This window comes from Orbicella franksi, chromosome 4 (assembly GCF_964199315.1).
Source record: "Orbicella franksi chromosome 4, jaOrbFran1.1, whole genome shotgun sequence".
In the NCBI taxonomy this organism is placed as follows: Eukaryota; Metazoa; Cnidaria; class Anthozoa; order Scleractinia; family Merulinidae; genus Orbicella; species Orbicella franksi.
Genome location: NC_138148.1, coordinates 2,749,778 through 2,773,265, shown reverse-complemented (window position 1 = coordinate 2,773,265; position 23,488 = coordinate 2,749,778). Strand labels below are relative to the sequence as shown.

The 23,488-nt window shown below is 38.2% G+C and overlaps 3 protein-coding genes across 3 annotated transcripts in view; 2 read left to right on the top strand and 1 right to left on the bottom strand.

Annotated features, from left to right (window-relative positions):
• Positions 1-23,488, top strand: part of LOC145485910 (exportin-1-like) — an 80,788-nt gene that overhangs the window by 38,211 nt on the left and 19,089 nt on the right. The window lies entirely within an intron of this gene.
• On the top strand, positions 13-9,336 carry LOC145485905 (denticleless protein homolog). The gene is made up of 14 exons (XM_081464562.1): positions 13-86; positions 242-315; positions 463-499; positions 587-682; positions 1,600-1,661; positions 1,794-1,914; positions 2,465-2,649; positions 3,316-3,496; positions 3,884-4,191; positions 4,849-4,886; positions 5,307-5,401; positions 5,897-6,145; positions 6,233-7,029; positions 8,304-9,336. Exons 1-14 carry the CDS (start codon positions 29-31, stop codon positions 8,367-8,369), a joined length of 2,367 nt encoding a protein of 788 aa, XP_081320688.1. The 5' UTR covers positions 13-28; the 3' UTR covers positions 8,370-9,336.
• Positions 9,225-23,429, bottom strand: LOC145485907 (uncharacterized). The gene is made up of 11 exons (XM_081464564.1): positions 23,318-23,429; positions 20,252-20,658; positions 19,343-19,426; positions 18,543-18,620; positions 17,736-17,972; positions 15,675-15,968; positions 14,352-14,548; positions 13,311-13,656; positions 11,147-11,228; positions 9,875-9,984; positions 9,225-9,553 (listed from the first exon to the last, which is right to left on the bottom strand). The coding sequence occupies exons 1-11, from the start codon at positions 23,427-23,429 to the stop codon at positions 9,518-9,520; spliced, it is 1,983 nt and encodes a 660-aa protein (XP_081320690.1). The 3' UTR covers positions 9,225-9,517.

Genomic DNA, 23,488 nt, shown 5'->3' with positions numbered 1-23,488 from the left:
GTCCGATTTCCCCACCACTTGAAAAGAAATGACTCTTATTACATCTATTTTTCACAGACAGCTTGTTCCTAGTCCGTTAAGAAGAGGTGAGTACAGAGTGGACGAATATTTAGTGAACAATGTCTTATGTAAAACTAGAATTCGCCGCGAAGTGTTCGCGAAGTGCATAAACACTTTGTCAACTCGATGCGTCTGCGAAGCGATAGATAAACGTGAACTGTATTTCTTTCACAATATTTAGGTTTTGCCGTCGATTTTGCGCTAGACAGGTTCAATTGCGTGAAAGAAGATGAACATCTCGTTCAAAGGCGAGAGGTAGGTACTTGGCCTTAACATTACACAAGCTCAATTTCACCAAGAATTTACTACTTGCCTATACATTACAAGCTGTGTGTAAGCTTATTTACAAGATGAATGCACGTGTTCTCAAAACAATTTAAGATAATCCTTTCACGATTTCAGATATTTGTTCCCCCGTTTGCATGCCGTTTTAGCAAGGGTAAGATCCTTTTATTCTCTGAGGCTTTCCGTTTATTTATTAATAGCTTTATAGTACTTATTATAAATTGTCTGGATTTTTTTATAGCTGGCCTTGGTGGTCACATGTTGGGTATAGCTGATGAAGATGGCTGGGTTCAAATACTGGACTCCAGGAGAACTGGATCAAGATCAGTAATTAAGGGTACGTGTAAAAAAAAAACCATATTATTCAATTATTGTATTCACTGTCTCTTTCTTCTTGGCTAAGGACATGCACCAAATTCTAATGTTGAGAATTGCACAAACGTCATGTCAATCATACTTTGTTATTGATGCATGTCTGTGTCACTGATGTCGGCTCTACATGCATAAATCCTACATTTGGCTGTAGATATGATGTTGTGATTCAATTCCGGCATGAAAGCTGTGAATTAGCCATATGCTTTCTGTCAGTGACATGAAATAGTAATTGGACTCGGTGAAGCACAATTTGGTGAGTAATTAGGTAAGTAATTTCACAATCGGATGAGGGCATAATATGGGCCGACTTGAAATTATGAGCATGATTACCATCTGAATTGTATGACACAAGGTTAACTTATTACTGATGTATAATAACAAATGTCTAAAAAGCTCCCTTAAACAAAAAGGTCAGTAATATTTTCCAAAAGTTTTTCAAACAGTAGGGAAATATTAAGAAGGAAATTAATTGATGTGCAAATAGTTGGGTGTCTAATCATTGGATACCTGTAATTTGACACCAATGTAATTGCACACTGATTATCTTAATAATGTGTGACAGAAAGGTTTGTGGAAAACCAGAATTGAGAATTTTGTTATCAATACAATCACTGGAATAATCAAGGTTACAGTATTCCAGATCTTCCATGTATCTCCCATTTACTTTGCCCACTATATAACAACTTTTCTCTTAATTGTTCTGCTCCTTGAAGAGGATCTTTATTTCTTGCACATTTTTCTTATTTTTATTATACCTTTTAGATAATTTCCTAATCTTGTATTTATTTTGTAAATAATTGGCAGCATACATAATCATGAAATCAAGGCACTTGAGAAATACAAATAATAAATATAATTTCTTATGTTGTATATTTTTAGAATGGAATGCTCATGAGAATGCAGTGTTTGATATTGCATGGATGGAAGGGCAGGAAATGTTGGTAAGAGATAATGCTATAACCCAGGGCCATAAAAACAGTTATCTACTAATGATTACATTTGTTTAAATGTTTTTGTTATAATAACAGATTTCTAATCAGTTTTAATAGGTACATTGATGACTGTCTCTACAGGTCACTGCCTCTGGTGATCAGACTGTCAGAATGTGGGATGTCAATCGTGATGAATGTTTGGCAGTGTTCAAAGGACACAGCTGTAGTGTGAAATCTGTGGACTTCAGAGAGGATGACATCTGTAAGTTCAGTACTAATGATACAATAATTTATTTAGTACTTAGTTGGAAATTATGACAAACTTAGTTTGTAACTTAAGGCAGTGAAATGATAATGATGACGATGATGAATCTTTAGTTTTGGGAGCTCAATGGAGGTATAAAGCACTTAACATTTTTTGATAAAATCATTTTTGTTCAGTTCAAAGGTGGTTATCAACTTCACGTTTCCTCAGCTTGTTGAATGTGCACTGTCAAGATAACCTGTGTAGCAAGCGTTCCCATGTGAAGAACTTTTCTGCGGAAAACCTCTTCGTACGGGAACTCTTGCTACGCAGGCTACTGTCAAGATAACAGTACATGACAAATGAAAAACTCTTGATCAATTTTAATTTCCCAAGTTTTGCCACCTGGTTGACTCTTGTTACTATTTGATCTAATTTGATGATAGCATAAGTGTGTCTTTGCAATAGTTTTCTGCACATTGATGGAACAAATTAGCCTCTAAAGTACTAACCAACTTTTCTGTAACATGACAATGCACAAATTAAATAAGATGTCTCTCTTTGTCAGTCATTTTTGCCACAGGTGCGAGAGACGGTAACGTGATGGTATGGGACATGAGATGTAATCGTCGCACAGGTCGCTTCTGTCAACCTGTCAATGTAATATCCAACGCCCACACAGAAAAAGTCCCAGGAACTCCACAAACAACAAAAAAGAAAGCAAGGAGAGCATCTACTCCAAGACCTGTCATGGTTAGTGCCCAACCTATGGGCAAGTTTTCAATAGCACATGAGCATAAGCATTAGGTTACATATGCAGACACAGTATAATGTTGCCAATTAGCACCTTTTATTTCCCTAACAAAGGGTGGTTCTTAGCAGCATTCTACTGAGTCTGCAGTTGTTGCTTATCATTATGCTTGCGTGCCAGTGAAAACCAGCCTTACAAAAGCAGCCAAGGTTTTTCAAGTTTCAGACACAAAAGAAATTAATTTACTACCTAGTAGGTTAGTACAAGGCTATCAATAATGGGCTCTTTGATCAAGAGTGGAAAGCTTGAAAAAGAGAGAGAGGTCTTCTTTCAGAAATCAGCTACTTAAGCAGATGAAAACTGGGGTGTGATGCTCAATTCTAACCAATGCAACACTTTTCTGTCCATGTTTTTCAAACTCACCCTAACTTGTTATTCTCACCCTCCAGCTAAGTTTACTAATACAAATTTTCACAACTTTGACATAATTGAAGACAATTTTGTTTTGTCAGAAGATTTGGCCTGTTTCTTTAAGCTTTGAGTGTTGTTTCTCATTCCATTTTTGTTTTGTTTTGCCGAGTCATGAACAAACGCTGCACTAAACATACCTGTAACCAGATACTCTCAAAATACCTTTTTCTAATTAAAATAATAATAATTGTCCGCAGAATTCAGGGCAACAGAGTGTGACCTCAGTCTTATTTCAAGGAAGTGAGAAGCTTATATCCACAGGAGCAATGGATGGTAAAATCAAGATCTGGGATCTGCGCAAAATTTATACTAATCTTAAACAGGACCCAGTGCCATTTCATACTTTCCCTTACCCTGGACAAGGAGTAAGAAAACATGGTAGGTTTTTTGTCTGCATACAAGCCAAGTGCTTATCGCAGTTTCTGTAGAATGAAACGACTAGGATTATTTCTACTGCCCCCTAGATGGTCCATCACAGTGTTACCCCCCAGCATTTAAATTTGCTGGTACCCATTTACACACCTGAGTGGAGAGAGGCACTGTGAGAGTAAAGTATCTTGCCTAAGAACACAATGCAATGTCCCCGACCAGGACTCAAACTTGGATAGCTTGATCCAGAGTCTAGTGCACTAACCTTACCGTAAGGCCACTCTGCCTCCCTAAGGTTATATGAGTTGATCAATATAGAAGAGAAAAGTTGCAAGTTTTAGGAAAAAAAACTACCAGCAAAGATTCCGTATATTAGTATATCTGCTATCATTTCAGGTTTTTCATCCCTTGTTTTGGACTCCACCCACTCACGCCTATTTGCAAGCTGTACTAACGACAGCATCTACATGTACAGCTGTACTGCATTGGGTCACGAGCCAATCTGCGCTTTCTCAGGTCACCTAAACTCCACATTTTATGTCAAGACAGCCCTCAGCCCCGATGACATGTACCTCCTCAGTGGATCAGGTGATAATGACGCTTACATCTGGAAAGTGTCAGACCCCGCTGCCCCGCCCTTCCTCTTAAAGGGACACACTGGAGAAGTGACAAGTGTCACCTGGTGTCCATCAGATCAGGGAAAGGTGTGTTGAATTCTCGGTAATGGAGATCAAGGGCAGTTATAAATCTTTCAGTCGGAATTCTATTTCCCAAATTGACTGAATGTTAGATTTCATCATTCTTAAAGAAGTTGTCGAATACTACGTATTTTCATGGTGCCAGTGTACCTCAGAAACTTCAGAGTACTCTCAATATGCACCCATTTTTGATTAGAGAGTCACAAGTAATTAATACTCTCAGGCTATAAATCACACATTTGACGCAATAATAATATTTTAATAATTTCCCCTCTCTCTTGATACTTAGCCTAATAAGTAGTAGTGATCATCCCTTTTTTTTGGGGGGGGGGGGGGGAGCCTTCAACTAACAAAGTTTGAAATTTACTCCTGGGGCCTGTTTCTTAAAGGTCCCAAAACGTTTTTGCACCCAGAAAGCGGTAGCAAAATCTCAAACCTTATGACTTCAAGCTGTTTTATGCACATATTCTTAATGTGAACAGAGGTTCTCATCATACAAGAAGTTTCAGGCGTATACACCTCTTTGTCTTTAAAAGCCAATTAACTAGAAATGGCTTTGCAGGCCCAAAAAGTTTCCGGGGCTTTTGAGAAACAGGTCCCTAGTACTGATGACAAAAAAATAGCTTGTGTTTTGTCACTAATATGCCTAGTTTTCTTTTGGAGGTTGTAACGTGCTCAGATGACAACAATTTCAGAATATGGTAAGTATCAAGTTCAATGAAAATACGTTCCTAGTCCAAAGTCTTTGGACACTTTGCAGTTTTGCCCAAATATGTTTTTTTTGTCCACCTCCCCCTCCCCACCCCCCAACACAATATTGATGTTGATTCAACTAAAGTAGACCCACTATACCAACATTGCTTTGGGGGGGAGGGTGGTTCAGCAAATTGAATGACTTCCCACTTCAAAATAATGCGTCACCAGTTGGCATTTTGACAATTGTCCCAAAGACTTTTGGCCAGGATTGCAGTTACTACAAACATTAAATAGCAGAACTTAGGCCAGTATGCCTCCCATTTCTAAGACTCTAATCCAATTGTACATGTAAGTTCAATTTTAATATTTGTAAATCATTTTTCTTATAGCTAGCTCACTCAATATCCATTTCTTTGCATTCAAAGGAGAATGGATTGTCAAGTACACAAGGGTGATAAATTTAATGTGATTGGTGAGAGTTACAGAGGAACTTCCCTGAAATCCAATTCCCCTCTTAATGGTAAGTTTCATTGATTGCCTATAAAGTCTGTTATATTTGGTGAAAGTGTCTAGCCATCAAGGTCAGTATTGCAGTGTATGTAAAAAAATAGTCATTCACATGTAAAACACCATGAATAAACAACAAACATAACAGGTTTTATCAAAACATAAAAAATGATTCACTGCTATAAAATCTTGTTGGAAGTACATGTGGTATTCAGATAAGCACATTGCTTGCTAGCAAGTAAAACTTAAAGTGTTGTAATGTAAAATTCAATATTTAGGATGTACCATGATATTTTAAAAACCAAAAGACGAGTTTCATTGGTGGTCTCTGTTATTGAATAAATACCTCACTGAAAAGATAACACATGCCTATGGGTATCAATCTTTTTACCAAAATAGTGTGAAGACTGGTGCTTCTCCTTTCACTTGATTTGTCAATGTCCATTCTATACTAAACGTCTATGCTTGAGTTAAGATTTCCTCACAGTTATGATTATGTTCCCTGCAGACAAGACAAGCCCATCGAGACATGATAGAACACTAAGTCATTCTCCCTCGATAAGTCCTCATCCAAAGAGGATACTCTGGACTCCGCCAACTAAAGTAATCACCAATCCACGATTAAACCAGATCTCTAGTCCTGTTGGCACGGTACCATCCAATCCTCAGAGCCCCCTTAACAAGACCCCACCAAAGATGCAAAGCCTTCAGTCATTGTCTCCAATGGTTTCTGCCAGTCCAACAAACTTACAAACAGGTTTCAATTTTATATACACTTTGGTTTGGTTTTATTGATCATCTCTGTTTCCCACTCACTAACTTATTTCTCCATTTGCCTCTAAAGGTTTACTAACTCAAGTGGCTCCTGACAAACTCTCACACCTTTCCCCTGCAAGTACTTCAGTTTCTCTTCCCCTCTCCCCCAGGGGTCAAGTGTCTGAAGCATCTAAACCCAGATCAGTAACTGATGCCAAGTTTCAAAGCCCAAAACAGTTGCTGACATCCTGGTTGAGAACAAATTCAAGAAAACGAACTCACAGTGATAGTGACAACAAAACCCCAGAGATCAAGTCACTAGCATCTGAACCAAGCTCCGCATTAACAAACAAATTCAAGGGCACGGCACAAAATGTGGAACTGTCACTCGTATCACCGAGTGATCAAACAGAAGAACATGGAATAAAAGAAACAAAGGAAAATGGTTTTAATGGACAGAAGAGCCCTTCAGAGTCTCCACTGAAGAAAAGACTGTGCGTCAACACTTCTTTAAATTTGTCTTCACATGTTCAAGAGAGTAAGCATGCAAAACTTAATCTGAATCCAGGGAAAGAAAATTTAACTTGCGATAATAGTTATTGCCCTCCTGAAGAAGTCAAACAAGCTAAAACGAAAAGTGATGCAAAGTGTCACAAAGAAACTTCAATAACAACATCCAAACAGAAAATTACAACACAGTCCAGAAGTCAAGTTTCTACTCCAGCAAGAACCCAGAACTGGTTAACAAAGTGGAGCATTTATTGCAAAGCAAAGTACGGAGATAAAAACAGTTCACCAGCTGGAAATAAAGGTGAAAGCACTGCCACAGAGACTCTTACAACTGAGGATTCATCAGCTGATGACTTGCAGCCTCTTAATACACAGGTAAGCATTGAGTGTTCTTGTGCGCTTGTTATTTCAAAACAATAGGTGGACATTGAGTGAGTCAGGATAACACACAAGTGTAAACACCCAGTGCTATATTTTTTCTCTTGTAACCTAGAACACTATACAGTGGAATCCCAATTTCTCAAACCTCCAAATAACTCAAACCTGATCAAACCTATCAATTTCCCTTGGACCTCTTTCACTGTAATTTTACCCTGATACAGTTCAACCCCTATTGAACGGCAACCCTTGTGGTAATAGTGGCCACTTAATAGAGGTAAAAACAATAGAAAAGCCCCATCAAGACTTTGCTAACTGGTTACTTAGAGTGCCTATGAAGTAAAAAATCATTGCTGCTTATTTGAAAGGCTTTTCAAAGTAAAGAAGAATGGCGTTTTCCTTTTCGGAGTATTTTTTTCGTTTTAGAGATATTTACGTTTTTGAATTCTGCAAATGAGGAAAGTGATGATGTCCTAGGTGGTTCCACTAGAACAGTACAACACTCAATCAGCAATATCTCTAAAAATATAAAAGCAGTGTTCTTTAACCTTGGCACCAGAAATGTACATTACAAAAGAAACAAAACGACACACATTATACCATTGCCATGGCAACAGTTATGCCGCTGATCCTGTTTTAATTAAGACTAAAATTCCCAGATTTTACCTTAAACAAGGATCATCCACTCCCAACAATCTAATGGGGAGAGTTAAGACAATATGGGAACCGTGTGTGTTCCAAGCAAGACCCTCTGTCCCACTTCAAAAGGTTGCAAATGGGGATTTTTGATTTTTCACAGAAAGAGACTGGAGCCAAGAGTGTTGCCCAGGCAACAACATAATAGGTGTCATTCTGTTTCTTTCATGATGTACATTTCTGGTGCCAAATTTGAAGAATGCTGCTCCAATATTTCTGGAGATATTCTTGATTCAGTATATTATTGTTTAAGTGGAACCATTTATGACGTCATCACTTTCCTCATTTGCATAATACAAAACGTGAATATTTCTGAAACAAAAAAAGATATTCCAAAAAGGAAAATGCCATTCTTCTTTACTTTGAAAAGCCTTTCAAATAAGCAGCAATTATTTTTTACTTCGTAGGCATTTTAGTAGGGGTAGCAGCTTAATAGGGGTTTGACTTGATCTCATACCTCCACTTTCTGGAATCAATTTTGATTTCCCTGAGAGGAAAGAATGTAAGTTGTGCATTTAACTCTTATTGTTTGTCTAATATTATTTTCTTGTATTGCTTTTGTTCATTCATGCTAGAAAGAGGACAACCCTGAGCCAGGACAAAGCATTTTGACTTACTTCAAACATGTCAGCCCTTCTTGAAATGCTGACATAATGACATTGAATTGTGCTTTACGATAAATAACTCATCTGTGTAGTTGTCTTCCACAAACAAATGACAACTAACAAGAGCATACTATTTAAATATACATTTAAAGGCAAATATTACAGAAATAATTTTAAAATACAATTTATATAATGGTTATTGTTTAGAGGATATTTTTTCATGAGTTTATTTGCAAATGTGAATCAGACACATTTGTTTTGAACATTTCACTGAACTGACTTCAACAAAATCTTGGTTAAAAACACATTTGTTCCAAGTCAAGCTGGAGTTTGTTCAAGAGGTTTGAAGTACAAAAATTCTTAAACTTGGTTGAATACTGGGCATTTTGGTTTTTGTTTATTGCAGAGCCATTGTGTTATTTTTTGCAAAGCTTGATGAGGGATTATTACCTTAAAACTGAAGCTTTCCATCCAAACCAATTACAGAAATATTGACTTAGAGTTAGAACCCAGAACCTCAGCTCATTTCAGTCCACCTGTCTCAAACTTAGCCTTCCTTTTAAAATTTGTTTGATATAGAATGAAAATCAACATCATGTTCACCTCTTTCATATGAAAGGATTTACAAATTACCTTCACACTTATAATGACAACTAGTTATTTCTTAATCACAGTAAATATCTCTTAAATGTTCACCACATGGTGAGAACAGGTGCAAAAATCTTCACACTTGGCCTTTAGAGGAACGCAGATATGTTCAATACAACTCCTGTTAACAAGTTTAAGACAGTTCTAGAAAAGCAGGAGCAGGGAAAATTTTTCTAGAAATAAAAAGAATAAATAAGACTATGTGACAATATCTGTGACCACAGTACATTGAACATTTTCAGCTTTTATTGAACAGATGTAAGAACAGTGAAGAATGAATGTTTGACTGTTTACTTGTACAAACTTACAGTTTTTTACTTTTTACACTGGATTAATAAATCTATTCTAAGTAGAACCTGATCTCAATTCAGTATTCAAAGCAATACAAACATACAGGATCCACATGGAAAGTCTACTTCACCTTTAGTTTAGAACAGTCTACTTTTGTACACATTCAAATACTCCAGTTCACTGTGACAACTTATCTGTAGCATTCTAACCTATTCTAACTGGTACAAACCAGCAGGCCTGGTCAACTAATTTCCTTCCTCAGGCAAGTTTTCAATGACAAGCTGTAAAAAAAATCAATATAATACAGAAAGTAAGTCTTTTTAGAATTATTTAACAAACAACATCAAAAACTTACTTCCTGATGTTAAAGTTCAATCATATATCTTCTACCCCTACTGTATGACTAGAACATTGTGTTCATTAACATTCAGACTGAGTATTTTCAACTTATGGAGGTGGCAAAATTACTTTTGGGAGGCACCAAACACCTCTCAGAGGACTTGACTGAGAAAACAATAGAACAAACAACAGAAGTAAGAAATTCATGTCAAACTGGTAACTGTATTATTCCCTTGAAATTATACCACAATTAAGTGACTTACATCCACATCAATGTCAGGTGCATCAAAGTCAAACACACGGGAGTAGAAATAAAATTCTCCATCCAAAGAGAATTTGATGTTCTTTGCTTGGCGAAAACCATGCTGTTCACCTAAGAGATAAAATAGTCAGTAGTATTCTGACATGAATGTGATTTGTATCTGCAACACAAACACGAGTGCAGGAGTCAATACAAACACTAACAAGTGGAAACGTTCATGTTTGCATCACTGATGAAAATCAGGCCCGAATGTCTACGAGTGGCTTATATACTTGCCTTCAGGAAATACATTTAACTGCAAATTTAGAACAGGAACACCTTACAGACATATCGTTTCATTTATTAGGTGCTACACAAAAATTACAAGACTTCCTTTTTTAGCGATTTATTCATAATACAGGCCAGTTATGAAGTATATGAAAGGGGCACCTTTTTTCAATTAAAAGTATATGATTCAAGGGGTACCTTTTCTGTCAAAATGGTATATAAAAGGGTAAGGGGTTGGACCTCGGGGCAGAGCCTCCCCATGTAGAACTTTGTAGGGTCCTCCATGTCTACAATCAACAAGTTCCATTGTGTCTTTTGCAGCAGGCATCATCTGAAGTTGAACCAAACTCTCCTCTTCACAACGTTGTTGCAATGCAATAGTTTCTTTCATCATACCCATTTGGGCAAGCCTTAGGGAGGGGGGGGGCTGCTCCCTTACATGGCCTATATAGGTATGTGCGGCCCCGAAGGGTATGGTTTTTCAGCCATTTTGATCATAAATAGGGTATCAATTTTAGCCAATTTGATCATTAATAGCGTCTGATTTTTGCACTCTAGTCTTGAATTGGGCACATTTTTTTAGAAGAAGCTACTTTTTCATCATTATCGATAAGACCGATCTACAGAAGCCCTTCACGATGCCTTTGACAGCGGTCTGAACTAGGGAACTAAGTATAAGGCAGGTCTGAAACAGGGTCTTGGTTTAGGGTCAGGTCATAAATAGGGTATTGAAAATCACAGATTTTGGTCAAATAGGGTAAGGGTTTTGGGAAGTGGGCAGCACACCCCCACCCAATTTTTCTTGGAGTACCCCCCAAGGGGGCCAGCCACTGATGACAATTAAACAATGTCTTTGTTATTGCCAGTGAGATAAATTACACAGAACTAATAATTATTCTATTGTATCCATAGTCTAACAAATCCCTTAATGCTCCCATGACACATCACTTTAAGCAGTTGCAATGTTCTTTACCTTAAACCAAAATCTTACTGCTAAATATGTTACCTTCAAATTCTTTGTATGCCACTGGATGTCCTTTCTTTTTGGCTTCCTCATACATCTTCAATGACTGGTCTGGAGGAACAACCTGACAGGGAATTGCCAAAGAAACTTCATTTTATACCGGCACTGGAAAAACCAAATTATTTTCCTCTTTTCTTAGTGGCTATGTACAGTTGGCCCTTGCTTATTTTGAATTCTCAGGGGAAACAAAAAAATGTTTGAAACAGTGGGAGTTTGAAAAGCCAATAGTAAATGACTGAAGGGCAAATCCAATGCAAATGGTTTTGAGTTTGAAGTACATGGGGATTCGAAAAAACCAAGTTCGAATAACCAGGGTCTAACTGTGTCTTGAAGGAGGATAAAGGCACATCTAGCAGTATTGGTAAACTGTAATCAACAACTTAAAGTAATATCCTAATAAAAACACCTTCAAATTGTAACTTTAAAGTAGCATTACAGAAAATTAATCTCCAACAATATGAGTTTCCCTATTTATAGAGTGGTTACTAGGTAACAAAGTATCTCTTCATGGTTCTATCCTGACTATTGTTGAACAACTTTGAAGAGTTCTTGACATAATAAGTAAGTATAAACATTGTAAGAAACTCTAAGAGGGTTGTCACAAATGGTGCATCCTGAAAAGTTCAGCCTAAATTTTTCAACTTCATCTTAAGTAATCAGTGTTTTCCGGTCTTAGCCATCCTATGGGGATTTATAACTAATAATTTGATTTAGCACCCTCCCTCCAATAAGCACCTTTGAATATTTTTATGTTAACAAGTGCTCTTATCGCATATTGGTGCCCCTATAGAAAATTAGTTCCTCTGATTGCTTAAATAACCTATCCAGTCCTTTTTCAGTTAAAGCATCTTCAGAGTAAATTGAGATGAGCCATCCATTGCCATTTTTTATCTGAATGCTCATATCATCTGCATTAAAAAAACAATTAGTCTTCCTCTATTAGTATCTTGACTTCTTCTCAGGTCAGAAGTTGTAATAAATTTATCAAAGACAAATTAAAGCGTTGTTTGAAATGGAAAGTTTGGATTTCCTGCACACAGGTGCTATACAATGTATCAATTGAATCATTATGATATCACTTCTTTGATGTTAGTCTACCTTACTGAACAACTATTTCAAGGTTTCCTTTGATTTAATTTTTTATATATAAAATTTTATATAAAGCTTTAAAGTCAATCATTAAAGCGCAGTTAATGGAGGGTGACGCTATTTATGTACAGTCACTAGCTTACTATTATTAAACGTAATGCAATAGAACTGCTACGCGTTAGAACATCATATGTCTTTCTTGTCTAGTTTAAACATTCACAATAGCCTTGCACGCATGTATGTCACAACAACGTCTGGTTTAACTATATCATGCGTTTTGTATGGCTAGTCTTTTCAGTAGCCCTATTCTTGTTTCGTTCAAGGCTGCATGGGCTCTGTACTTTTCATGGTACACGATTTTATATTGGTCTAAACCCAGACATTTGTCTAGCTATGTAAGAGTCTTAGCTTGGACTTTAGCATCATTCACTCATTATATCACTACTAACTTTTAGTTAGCCCTTGAAATTGTAACTCCCACCCTTCCCTCCCTTTGGAGGTTTATTGTTGTTGTTCATTAATATAAGTAATAAACTGGCGTTCACCTCTTGTGACACGCTATCGGTTAAGTCTTGCAGCGACTTCCCCAAGCTTCGTTTTCGTTAATTTAGTGGCATTATTTAATGCTTTTTTATGCCTCTTCTTGTCCGATCCAGCACGTGCCGGCGGAGTAGGCTCATAGTACTGGGGAGATAAGTAATGCTTGAGAACTGTCGACACTCTAGCACAATGCTGACCGGAAGTCAGCTTGTAGTGCTGTTTAGAGTTAGGCTTCTAGGATGCCTAAGCTTTTGGCCTCGCCGGCTTGTCTGATCCAGTGCAGAATTAACTGCTGGGGAGATAAATTTGGCATTTGGTCACCCAATGGAAGTTCGTCCGTCACGCTGATTGCGGAGCAGTGTTCCCCCCTTTACGCCATAGATCGTGTGCTTATTGCTTGTGATTGTCGGGGTATTTAAAGCATTACTCCCTAGGAACTGCAACATTAATTGTAAAATGACTGAATGTATCCTTCTAGGAAGGATGACAAACTCCTCACAAAATAATATTTACCTACCTTGTCTTCTGATCCCTGAAAGATACACAAAGCACAGTCAAGTTGCTCAGTGTAATGTATCGGTGACCTCTCCTCGTAAATTTTTTTATCCTCAGGATATGGACCAATCAGAGTATCCAGATAACGACTCTCAAACTTGTGAGTGTCCTTTGCTAGGGCCTCAAGGTCGGAGACTCCGTAGAAACTGGTACCTGCACTAAACACCTTATGGAACGTCAAAGCAGCTAATGCAGCAAAACCACCGGCAGAACCACCGTCGATCAGCAGCTTACCAGAATCAGCTTTGCCTTCATCAGCCAGGAACTGAGCCCCACTGCAACAGTCTTCAATGTCTGCAATGCCCCACCTGAAAAGCGTATGAATGTTGAAACTATGCAGATGCCCTAATGGATGGAACACTAGTCCATTGCAGGGTTACCCCCAAGCATGGATTCACTGGTACCCATCTAAACACCTGGGTGGAGAGAGGCACTGAGAGTAAAGAGTCTTGCCCAAGAACACAACACAATGTCCCCAATTAGGGCTCAAACCTGGACTTCTCAATCCAAAGTCTGGCACACTAACCACAAAGCCACAGCAGCTCCACAAACTTATCCTGTGTATGCAGGCATCTCTTTGCTCCTTTCTCTTATGCAAAGAAAGTCAATACTCAGGTGAAGAAGCCCTACAAGGATCCTTTCCTGATTGATTGTTACTTGTATTCAAACAATTATCTGTAATAAGCTGTGATGAAAAAAAAATGGTAACCACCAAGCAGTGCAAAGTAGTTTTACTTCATTCAGTCCAATGATAATACTGATTATTACTGATCAAATTAAAATGTGTTCAGGGAACTGGTAAAGGATTTTCATTACTACTCCCTTAGTTGTTAAGACATGTAGCTATGTATTACAACAATTGTATACAACTAAAGCAGCTGGAATTCAAACCCATGACTTCTGCAGATACCAGTGTAGTGCCCTACCAACTGAGCTAACAAGCCAACTGGGAGCTGGTCATGTTGCGTGATCTTTCATATATTTATTCACTTGCATTACTCACTTAGTCTTGAGAGAATCTCGGTACTCTCTGCCATAACCTGTGCTGCCACGGTAGTTGACATCGAGCACAGCAACTCCCCGGGAAGTAAAGAACTGTTTTTTAAGGTCCAGGGTTGGTGAACAAGCACTTGTGGGGCCACCATGAACCTTGACTAACAGTGGAGGCTTCTCACCTTCTGGACCTTCATAATCTTTGTTCTGCAAATGAAAAATAATTAAATATTATAATATATTAAAATGTTCAAGGAGTTAAACACACTCTGATTGGTCAGTTCATTATTGTGTCATAAAATACACACCTAATATCACTACCTAACTATATCATTATAATGCACAACAATTTATATGTAAGTAATGATTGTATTTCAGTTCACAACCATGACATAACAACAAACAAATGTGACTATAATTCCATCAGGATTTAGACACATGGTTGAATGGCTTAATTCCCTTGTGAGAGAGGCCACAACTTCATTCTGCTGCATGTTAGGACAAAATGGATGCGTCTTCACTTTACTTAATTGCCCTCTTCATTTTTAAGCAATTCCTTGTTTCTTCTTAGATTTTATCGCATTGTATGTATTTTTACTTTTCTTTGTGTTACACCTATTTTTTTGTAAATTCAAGCAGTTGTTTTGAAAAGGATCTACTAGCAATATTGGACATCATGTTGCCAGCTAATGAAAAAGTCTCATAATCACAAAAAGTTGTGGAACAACCAATGTCAAACCATTAATTAGAATCATTAATTATTTAATGGTCTTTATTTAATAGAAAAAGAATACAATTCAATACGGCTAGTGACTTCAGAAAACAGGGTTAACTGTTAAGAGCTATGAGTCTAAGTTGGGTTTACTAGGTATTTAGGGCCTGTCTACAAGGAGGAAGGGATACCCTAGCAAGCAGGTTAACCCAGCTGGAGGGCAAAAGATAGCCTGGGTTTACAAGCAAAATTTCACAGGTAGGGTAACCCTACAACCTGGGACAACTTAATGCACAGTTACACTCAAATGGTCTGGAAACAAGTAGAAAGTTAATCCAGGTAGGCGGGTTAACCCTACTTAGGGTGTTTACAAGGGGAAAAGGTAACCCGCCTGCCAGGGTAACCCTAGCACACAGATAGGGTAACCTGCCTACCTGGGTAACCCTGGCTGCCTTGTGTGAGTGCTAGGGTAACTCGTTTGCTAGGGTAACCCGCTTGCTGGGGTAACCCTCTCTACTTGTAAACAGGCCCTTAGAGACTTAACTTTAATATGGCCATATAAGTTAGAAAGCATGTTAAATGAATCTGACTCATACATAAACACCAACATTCAGGGCCTACCTGAGGAGGGTAGTAATATCCATAAGCCTTAGCATCATCTGTTGTATCCCATGTTATCTCCTTAGGAATACTAAAGTAAGCAATATCTATATCAGTACTTTGAGTTGCACGTATGACAGCGGTTGTTCCAGATTTGACATCCACTTTTATGAGCTTTGTAAACATGCTTGGACTGCCAGCTACTACAAATACGCATTTCCCATTAGGAGAGTAGTGCATCTTGGAGAAAACCTTGTAATCCACATCTAGCTTAATTTTGCCTTGTTCGCCTGAAGGTTTCAGGCATGCAATGGTCTGCACAAAATAATGAAAAAAATAATTAATAAATAATGGTATAAACTGTAGTTATAATTGAATGAGTGCTAGGGATAAAGAACTTCAAAGCTACTATCGTTATTAAATTACAAGTAAACTTGATCATTCAGAAAATGATAGTTTTTACATGAGTAACTACCACTTAAAACCATTTAGCACTTCATAGCAAGTCTGATGTTTGTATGAACTTTTTGCCAAATGGAAAAATCTGGATTACCGGTACATATAAAAAGACTTTTAAGTGACTAATTGTCTTTGTGTGATTTTTTTAAGGATTTATTTTTCTGCCCCTGTTTGATAAATCTAATTTCTTTTTGTTCTCTTCCAGAGTTTTCTAAAGTTTAAGGAGGCCTTGTAGTAGGTTTTATTTCTTGGCTGCCATCAAAATATCCATACCTGTTTCATAGAGGTTCTTTGGATTGAAACCCTCCCCCCTAGCCCACCCTAGCGTGCGCAGCAAGCATTCCCGTACGAAGAGCTTTTCTGTATTGTCGGCGCGTAAATTGGAGCAAGAGCGAAAACTCAACGAAGCAGGGAGTGGTGAGGCAAGGGAGGGAATGCTTGCCCGCAAACCCCTCAATTTTGAAAAACGACCACTGGTTTCCACAGTTGAGTTCACTTATTGATTGACAACTTTGTCACCCACACGAAAATCATAATAGTGCTACATGTATCTACATACTTGTTTGGAGGACAATGAGTCAAATGTTCGGCTTAAGACCAGGTTTTCCTCTGGTTTAACTCTAACCATTCATCAGCTTGACGGTCATTTCATTCTCTTGCTGCTATAAAGATATTTAACCGTTGAATTATAGAACAGGCTGGAAATTGGAAGCCTTTGTTTGAAAATTGTCAGCACAAGTAAATTCGCTTTTGCAGGGAAAACAACAACCAGTCGCCGGGTTCTAAAATTCTGTCTCACCTTATCTGGACATGAAAAACTACTCACGATCAGAAAAGGTTAGAAGTGAGGTTGCCAAATAAGACTAGCAAAGATGGGTTCTCCTTTGATCTTTGTGCATGATCGATAATTAAAACAACAGCTGAAAGATTTTAAAAGCTTTCGCGAAATCCAGCAGGTAATACAGCCACCAAGTCTTAACCCTCTAAAGATGGTGTCTTCTGAGTAAATTTGAATACCATTCACCTCAAGACTACTATTATAAATCTTCGCTCGGGCTAGCACAATTTCATGAACCTTCCCCCATGGCATTGTGCAAGCAAGTCACACTCGAGTTATTCCTGAAATCAGTCAAGCGAATTTGATATACTTGTCAATCAAGATGGCCACGCTGCACCAATCAGAGGCCCCATTCGCTTGCAAACAGGTTTTTCAAAATCGAGGGGTTTGCGGGCAAGTGTTCCCTCCCTTGCCTCACCACCCTCTGCTTTGTCGATGTTTTGCTCTCGCTCTAATTTACATACCACCAGAATGTGGAAAAGCTCTTCATACAGGAACGCTTGCTACACAGGCTAAGCCCACCCTATCCCACCCCACCCCACTGGAAATGCACATTTGGCTTCAAATATTCTTTCAAAAAATCTTTGGCTTTTAAACCAACCCACCCACTCTCCCCTCCCCCTCCCCCACATCCCACTTTTCCAATGCCAATCCCTGGTATGTGCATGGTCATTATAACCTGGAACCACAAGATGAGCAAATTAAAATGATCCATTAAATGTAAAGTAATTTTATTGACTATCAAATACGTCAAAGCTGAAGGATTATTCAACAGTCATTCATACCGAGCCATGAATAACCAATATGTCCCCATTGCCATTTGGGTTACATGAGTAAGGACTTCCTCCAAACGTCCACGCTGGTTGGCCAATCTCTTTGGACTGAGGGCACAAGCTGGTCTCTTTGTTGTCATCATCCAATTGATACAGATTCCACCAGTTTGTTTTGTCATTAATATAAAGCAGGTTGTCATCTGGAGACCACTTAGGAAGCATAACACTAATGCCTTCACCTCCTGACACCTAAAAAAAAAAAATAACCACAAATCAGAGCTCAGTAAAAATGACTATAGCCTGACAATGTCTCTAGTGGTATACATCACCATAATTTACTCCAGAAAATGACAGCTAGGCAACAAACAAATGTTTTGTGTTTTAAATCTTAATAATAAATCCTATACTTACATACAATTTTCACTGACTGTCTAATGATAACAATGAGACATTATAGTCCAGTCTAATCGAATCTCGTAATGAATGCTTGGCTGGAGTGAAAAGAATCCCAGTTTAAGAAGATGATGAAGATATATGATGGAAGGTGGAAAAGGAGCAGAAAAATAGACATTTTATTCCCATTGCCCCCATCCATGAGTATACATTGGTACCAACAACTTGATAGGGTTTCCTAACAAAAATAATGCTGGGGTTACCTTTGATGGACTTAATAGAAATTTCTTTTAACTATTCTCTACATACTATGGAAACTAAAGTTACAAACAGCTTGATAAGCCAGCTTATACACTGTACTTGAAAACAAACTTATGATCAATATGATAATCAGTAAAAATATTGCTCCATGAAGATGCATGTTACCTTTCGTTTTGTTTCCTCCAACAATGAATGTCCATTTGGTGCAAACTCTGCCAGCCAGAGCTCTGTGCTATCCCATGGCTGCCAAAAGAACAAACAAGCACAATTGTACCATAGGTTATTAAGTAAGTCTTCATAATGTTATGGCCAGGAGAGGGGGAGGGGGTGCACTCCCATAAGCTGATATACAGGAGACTTCACTGAATGGCTATTTTGTCTTGTTTTGCCTCAAATATCTGGGTACATTTTTTCCCATGAGTTCAAGATTCAAACCCAATGCATTGGCCAGGCTATCATTAAGTTTCACCTGTTCTTCACACCTCTATCAAAGTTAATGCATTGAGGGTAAATTTTACTAACAGCAGGAAAGTCCACCCTCGACATAACAGGTTATGACCTTGAATGATAGCCCTCCACATGGATTTGTAGTTTCAGTTGTCCAACTGCATCAGGATTTCTCTCTTCAACATGCCAATTTATTGTCATCTGAGTTACTGTTTTGGAAAGTAACCACATCACTTATTTACAATCAGTATGCTAGGGCAAAGTTACATATTTAATTCTCAGGGGTATTATTAATAGCCAGGCAAGGGGCACATTAAACGGCTGCAAGGACAATTTTGTCTGCCTGGTTTGACTATGGCAGAAAGTTCTTATAAAAATAAGTTCCGTTCAAATAGTTTTGCCCGCCTGTAAAAACCAGTTGTCCTCCTGCTGAAAACATTAACGAAAACCCTGAATTCTTGTAATTATGTTTGTAAAAAAAAAAAACAAACATTTAAAGAACATGCAGACTCCCTTACCATGTTAGGGTGGTCCCATTGTACCCAAGCCAAAGTGCCATTCTTGGATACTCTTGGTGTCGAATAAAAGTTCGCTCCTGACACCTACCATAAAAGAAAAGAAACATGTTTGAAACTTAAGCTGTAGGGATAAATAAAATAACATATTAAATATCTTCATTCACCACAATGGGGCTTACAAGTCCAGTGTTACAGCGGTTACGTCATGCTTCGAACATCTTGAAAAGTTAACCCCTAACTTTTCAAGTTCATCATTTATAATCCATATTCACTAATCTTCTTCGTCCTGAACCATCCTTGTTCCCGTAGACCTGGGTCAACCATGCTTCAGGTCCACCTGACCACAATGTCTGTTCTGCTCTGATTATGCTGGCACCTCGCTTGAAACTCTACTCTACTAATAATTATTAAACAGGGGTCCAAAAAAAACTTGAATTCCAGCTTGCCCTTCTTAGTTTGCTCTTTCTTATAATTTAGCTGGCAGATGACTTACCTGAAGCCCTTGCCCATCAGGCAAGTGAGAATGAAAAATTACTTGCCCACCAGGAAAATCTACCTGTCCTGGAAGACCAGGCGGTACTTTTTTCGAGCCCTGTAAAACCCTGACCCATTCTGTGGATCTTTTGTAACATGGCACTCAAGCATACAACTTGCATGCATGGAAAGTTCAAAGTTTAACAAAGCAACCAAAAACAATACAGTAGCATAGGGCTGTCATTAAGGGTTGTAACCCATAACACCTGTTACAGCTAAGTATGCTTCATAAGCCCTTCATGTCAAGGGTGAATTTGATTATTGTTGATACAGTTCTAACCACAAAGCAACAAGTTTGTTACAGTTGTGTGAAGATCAAGGCAACAGGTGGCACAAAACTTAATGACAGCCCTAATATAGTAGCAGGCAACCCACCAAAACAAACTGTTCCTTCTTTTTACGATTGATAGCAACAAGGGAGTTTTGAGCCTCAGTTGCTCCCTCACTGAGAACCTCATGATCTTCTCGCACACACACAATAATGTGCTTTTTAAAAAGGGTACCATCTGCATATCTCCAATCTTTATCCTTCGGGGTCAAAGGAACTGGTGGAGTCCCTGACTTCTTGAGCTTCTGGCAGTACATCCTTTGATCTTTGAAGTTGGAAAAGTAGATACGGTACCTGTTTACAAAGAATGCACCCCCTCCATATTCATGGACAAGTGTTCGGCTGTTGAAGTTGTCCGGAGTAAGGGTTTGGAACCCTTTCTCTCCCTCACTCCAACTGCATACAACATATCTTCCATCTTCCTCAGGTCGCATCTCAGACCAGAACACTTTATCTGAAAAAAAAAATTTTCAATTCATACTTAGAAGTCTTCACACCAGCTTGACTCTTAATTTGATAACAAAACATATGCACTAAATTACTCTGGTTCAAGAAGTTTTCAACTTTCATGGCACCCATGAATACAAATAAAGGCTGTTTTTGTTCTTGTTGTTACACTCATATATTCAAATACTACAGCTACAATGTACAAGTATACTGCTAACTAGACGATTGTAGGTGTCCAATAGTTTTAAGTGTAGCCACTGTCATAGAATTTTGTTCAAAGACATATAAAAAATTGTTTTCTTTACTTCAAATTCAACTGGATTCTGGTCTCACCTAGGGTGTTGATGATGAAATGTCAGTATTCCTGAGCATCTTTAAGGATGCATTGAAAGAAATAATAATAACAAAAGAAATGCTATTATTTTTTTCTCAAACATCTAAGCGGGCCGGAATCCTAAATCCTCGAATTTGATTGGCTAATCATACTCACGTGAGCGGTCCAGCTTTTTATGATATGGCCCACGGGCCAGATTTTTTTCCCGCTGCCTAAATTTCGCTCCTCAAAGTTAGCAGTAATCGTCGATCTTTTGCCTTTTTTACACATCCATCGACAATTAGTCAACGCAAGTTTATCGCTGTTCACTTTAAGATGGCAAGGAAAGTCACTGTAAGTAAATTCAATTGAGTGTTTTGAAGTTGTGAGAGTTTGCTTGGTTGTTCGTGGCTTGGCACTGTAATGGCGCATAATCCTGTGTTTCCCTCGCCATAAAATCTGAGTCAATTCCAGTCAAGTTTACCTCTCTGATTGTTGCAATATTTAGGAGAATTTCTGTGGAATACAGTTAACAAATTTCCTCGCTTTCTGCTATTCAATTTACGGTAGAAAAGTCTGATTTTAAGTAATTTTAAAAGCAACGACTGACAGAAATTGGTTTTGTAGTAAAACTTCAAACTTCACACGAAATTTCACATTGCAAAAACAGTTTTGGAGAACTTAACTGGTGAAATGAATGCAACTAACATAAAGTAGTTCGAAAAAAATCTGTTCTTTAATACATCTTTATTTGTCCACTATCTGAGTTACTCACTCGTTGCGAAGAGTTTTTTACAAATTGTTAGTAGACCGCAGGAAAAAAAAATAAACTTGTTATTTGCTGGCTTAGGGTCAGTCCGTATAGTGAAAAACTGTGACCTCGGGCTTGAAAATGCTCCCTGCTCGGGCAGCAAATGTTTTCAAGACCTCAGTCATAGTTTTTCACCATACAGACCTCCCAGCCGGCAAATAACATATATAATTATATTTCTATTTTTAGGCTCAATTTCTGCCAGTCTCTTGAGTCCAGTCTACTAGCGTGGGCTCCTTTCCTTAACAGCAACTGGTAATTGAGCCTATTCTGTTTTACGTAATATCTTTTAGGGGTCAAATAAAGTTTGAACCACACCCAGACTGGTCTCCTTTAGGGGTTTAATTCGAATTTCCTGACAAGCTCCCCCAACCTTTTCATCTGGGAGTCCCCTCCAGGCAGCGACGGAGGGGCCTAGATCCCATTTCAGACAAAATTAAAAGTTCCTTTATTCACTGAAAATAGAAATATATAAATTTCACATTATTGTCATGAAAAAAAAGGGACATTTTGACATGAAATTTCAAAACTAATGAGATTTTGAAACTTCGTTTTGCAAAGCATGCTATATATATTTACACTGATAACAACTATCCCTAAAAAACACAGCACTACTATTTGATCAAAGCAACTCCCAGTGCCAGTGATCTATCCTAGATTCTTGATACCCGTTTTCAGGGCTGTAACCAGTAGCACCTGTTTACGGCTGAGTGCTATGCTTCAGGGGGCCTTGTTGTTATGGTTGAACTTGGCTGTGGTTGAAACAATTTACCCATAAAGTAACAAGTTTATTGCGGGTGTGGAGATCAAGGCTACAGGTGAATCAAAACTTAATGGCAGCCCTGGTCTTCCAGGAGCCCAACCACATTGTGCAAGACAAAACTTCACAGATATAATCGAAACGATTTTTTTCTGTACGATGCCGACATAAAATATATAAATTTGATAGAAGTTGGGAGATACGAGTCAACACAATACTTCAAAACTTATTCAAATCTGCAAATGCAACCAATGTAAATTTTCTAATTCTTACGCGAAGAAATCTTATCGCTCGCTTTCGCTTTCTGTCGCCCAGACATATAAGCCTAGCTAAGCTTAAGCTTGTTAACAGAAAGGTTTCTAATTAAATCAGAAAACAGCTCTTTCTGCACATGTTTTAGAAAAGGAAGGTGTTAAGATTTAAGCTTAATTTACAAGAAGTCTAATTTTGGCGGTCACGTTACAAAATTTGAACTCCTTCCAAAATCAGACAGGCAGGTTCTTTTCATCATGCATGCGTTATCAAAGATCAAACTAGTTGGCTTCTTCGGCCCGCATAGAGCAAATTTGTTTGTTTGTTTGTTTGCTCGCCGAATTCTTGTTTACAAGTTTATTAAGCTCGCCTTCGCGAAAACTTTCTATGGAAGAAGAGTAGGCTTAATATGTTTCTCCTATATCAGACATTCAATCAATCCTTTGTCTGTAGCTTGCGCGCTAAATGTCCAAATTGTACTAAAATGCGCTCTAACCCACTTTTAACATACTTTTAAATAATAATCCTACCTTCTTGCAACGGATCTATGCTGACGTCCATCACAGAAATCGATTCCTTTATCACAACATCGCTTGTTATCGGGCTCCTCCAAGACCCGTACTCTGCAGTAGTTGCCGCCATGTTTTACAACAATGAATGGAAGGTCGAACCGTCTACCCTCCATGCAAATTTGGTCTGAT

What these genes read in the sequence shown, in the direction of transcription:
- LOC145485907 (XM_081464564.1), bottom strand. Translation starts at nt 23,429, where the DNA reads ATGGCGGCAACTACTGCAGAGTACGGGTCTTGGAGGAGCCCGATAACA. An exon ending in AGAAGGAACAGTTTGTTTTG is followed by an intron (nt 19,427 to 20,251) that starts GTGGGTTGCCTG and finishes CTTTTATGGTAG; the next exon opens with GTGTCAGGAGCGAACTTTTA. An exon ending in AATGGGACCACCCTAACATG is followed by an intron (nt 18,621 to 19,342) that starts GTAAGGGAGTCT and finishes TTCTTTTGGCAG; the next exon opens with CCATGGGATAGCACAGAGCT.
- LOC145485905 (XM_081464562.1), top strand. Translation starts at nt 29, where the DNA reads ATGACTCTTATTACATCTATTTTTCACAGACAGCTTGTTCCTAGTCCG. An exon ending in TGGAAGGGCAGGAAATGTTG is followed by an intron (nt 1,662 to 1,793) that starts GTAAGAGATAAT and finishes CTGTCTCTACAG; the next exon opens with GTCACTGCCTCTGGTGATCA. An exon ending in GTCCATCAGATCAGGGAAAG is followed by an intron (nt 4,192 to 4,848) that starts GTGTGTTGAATT and finishes TTTCTTTTGGAG; the next exon opens with GTTGTAACGTGCTCAGATGA.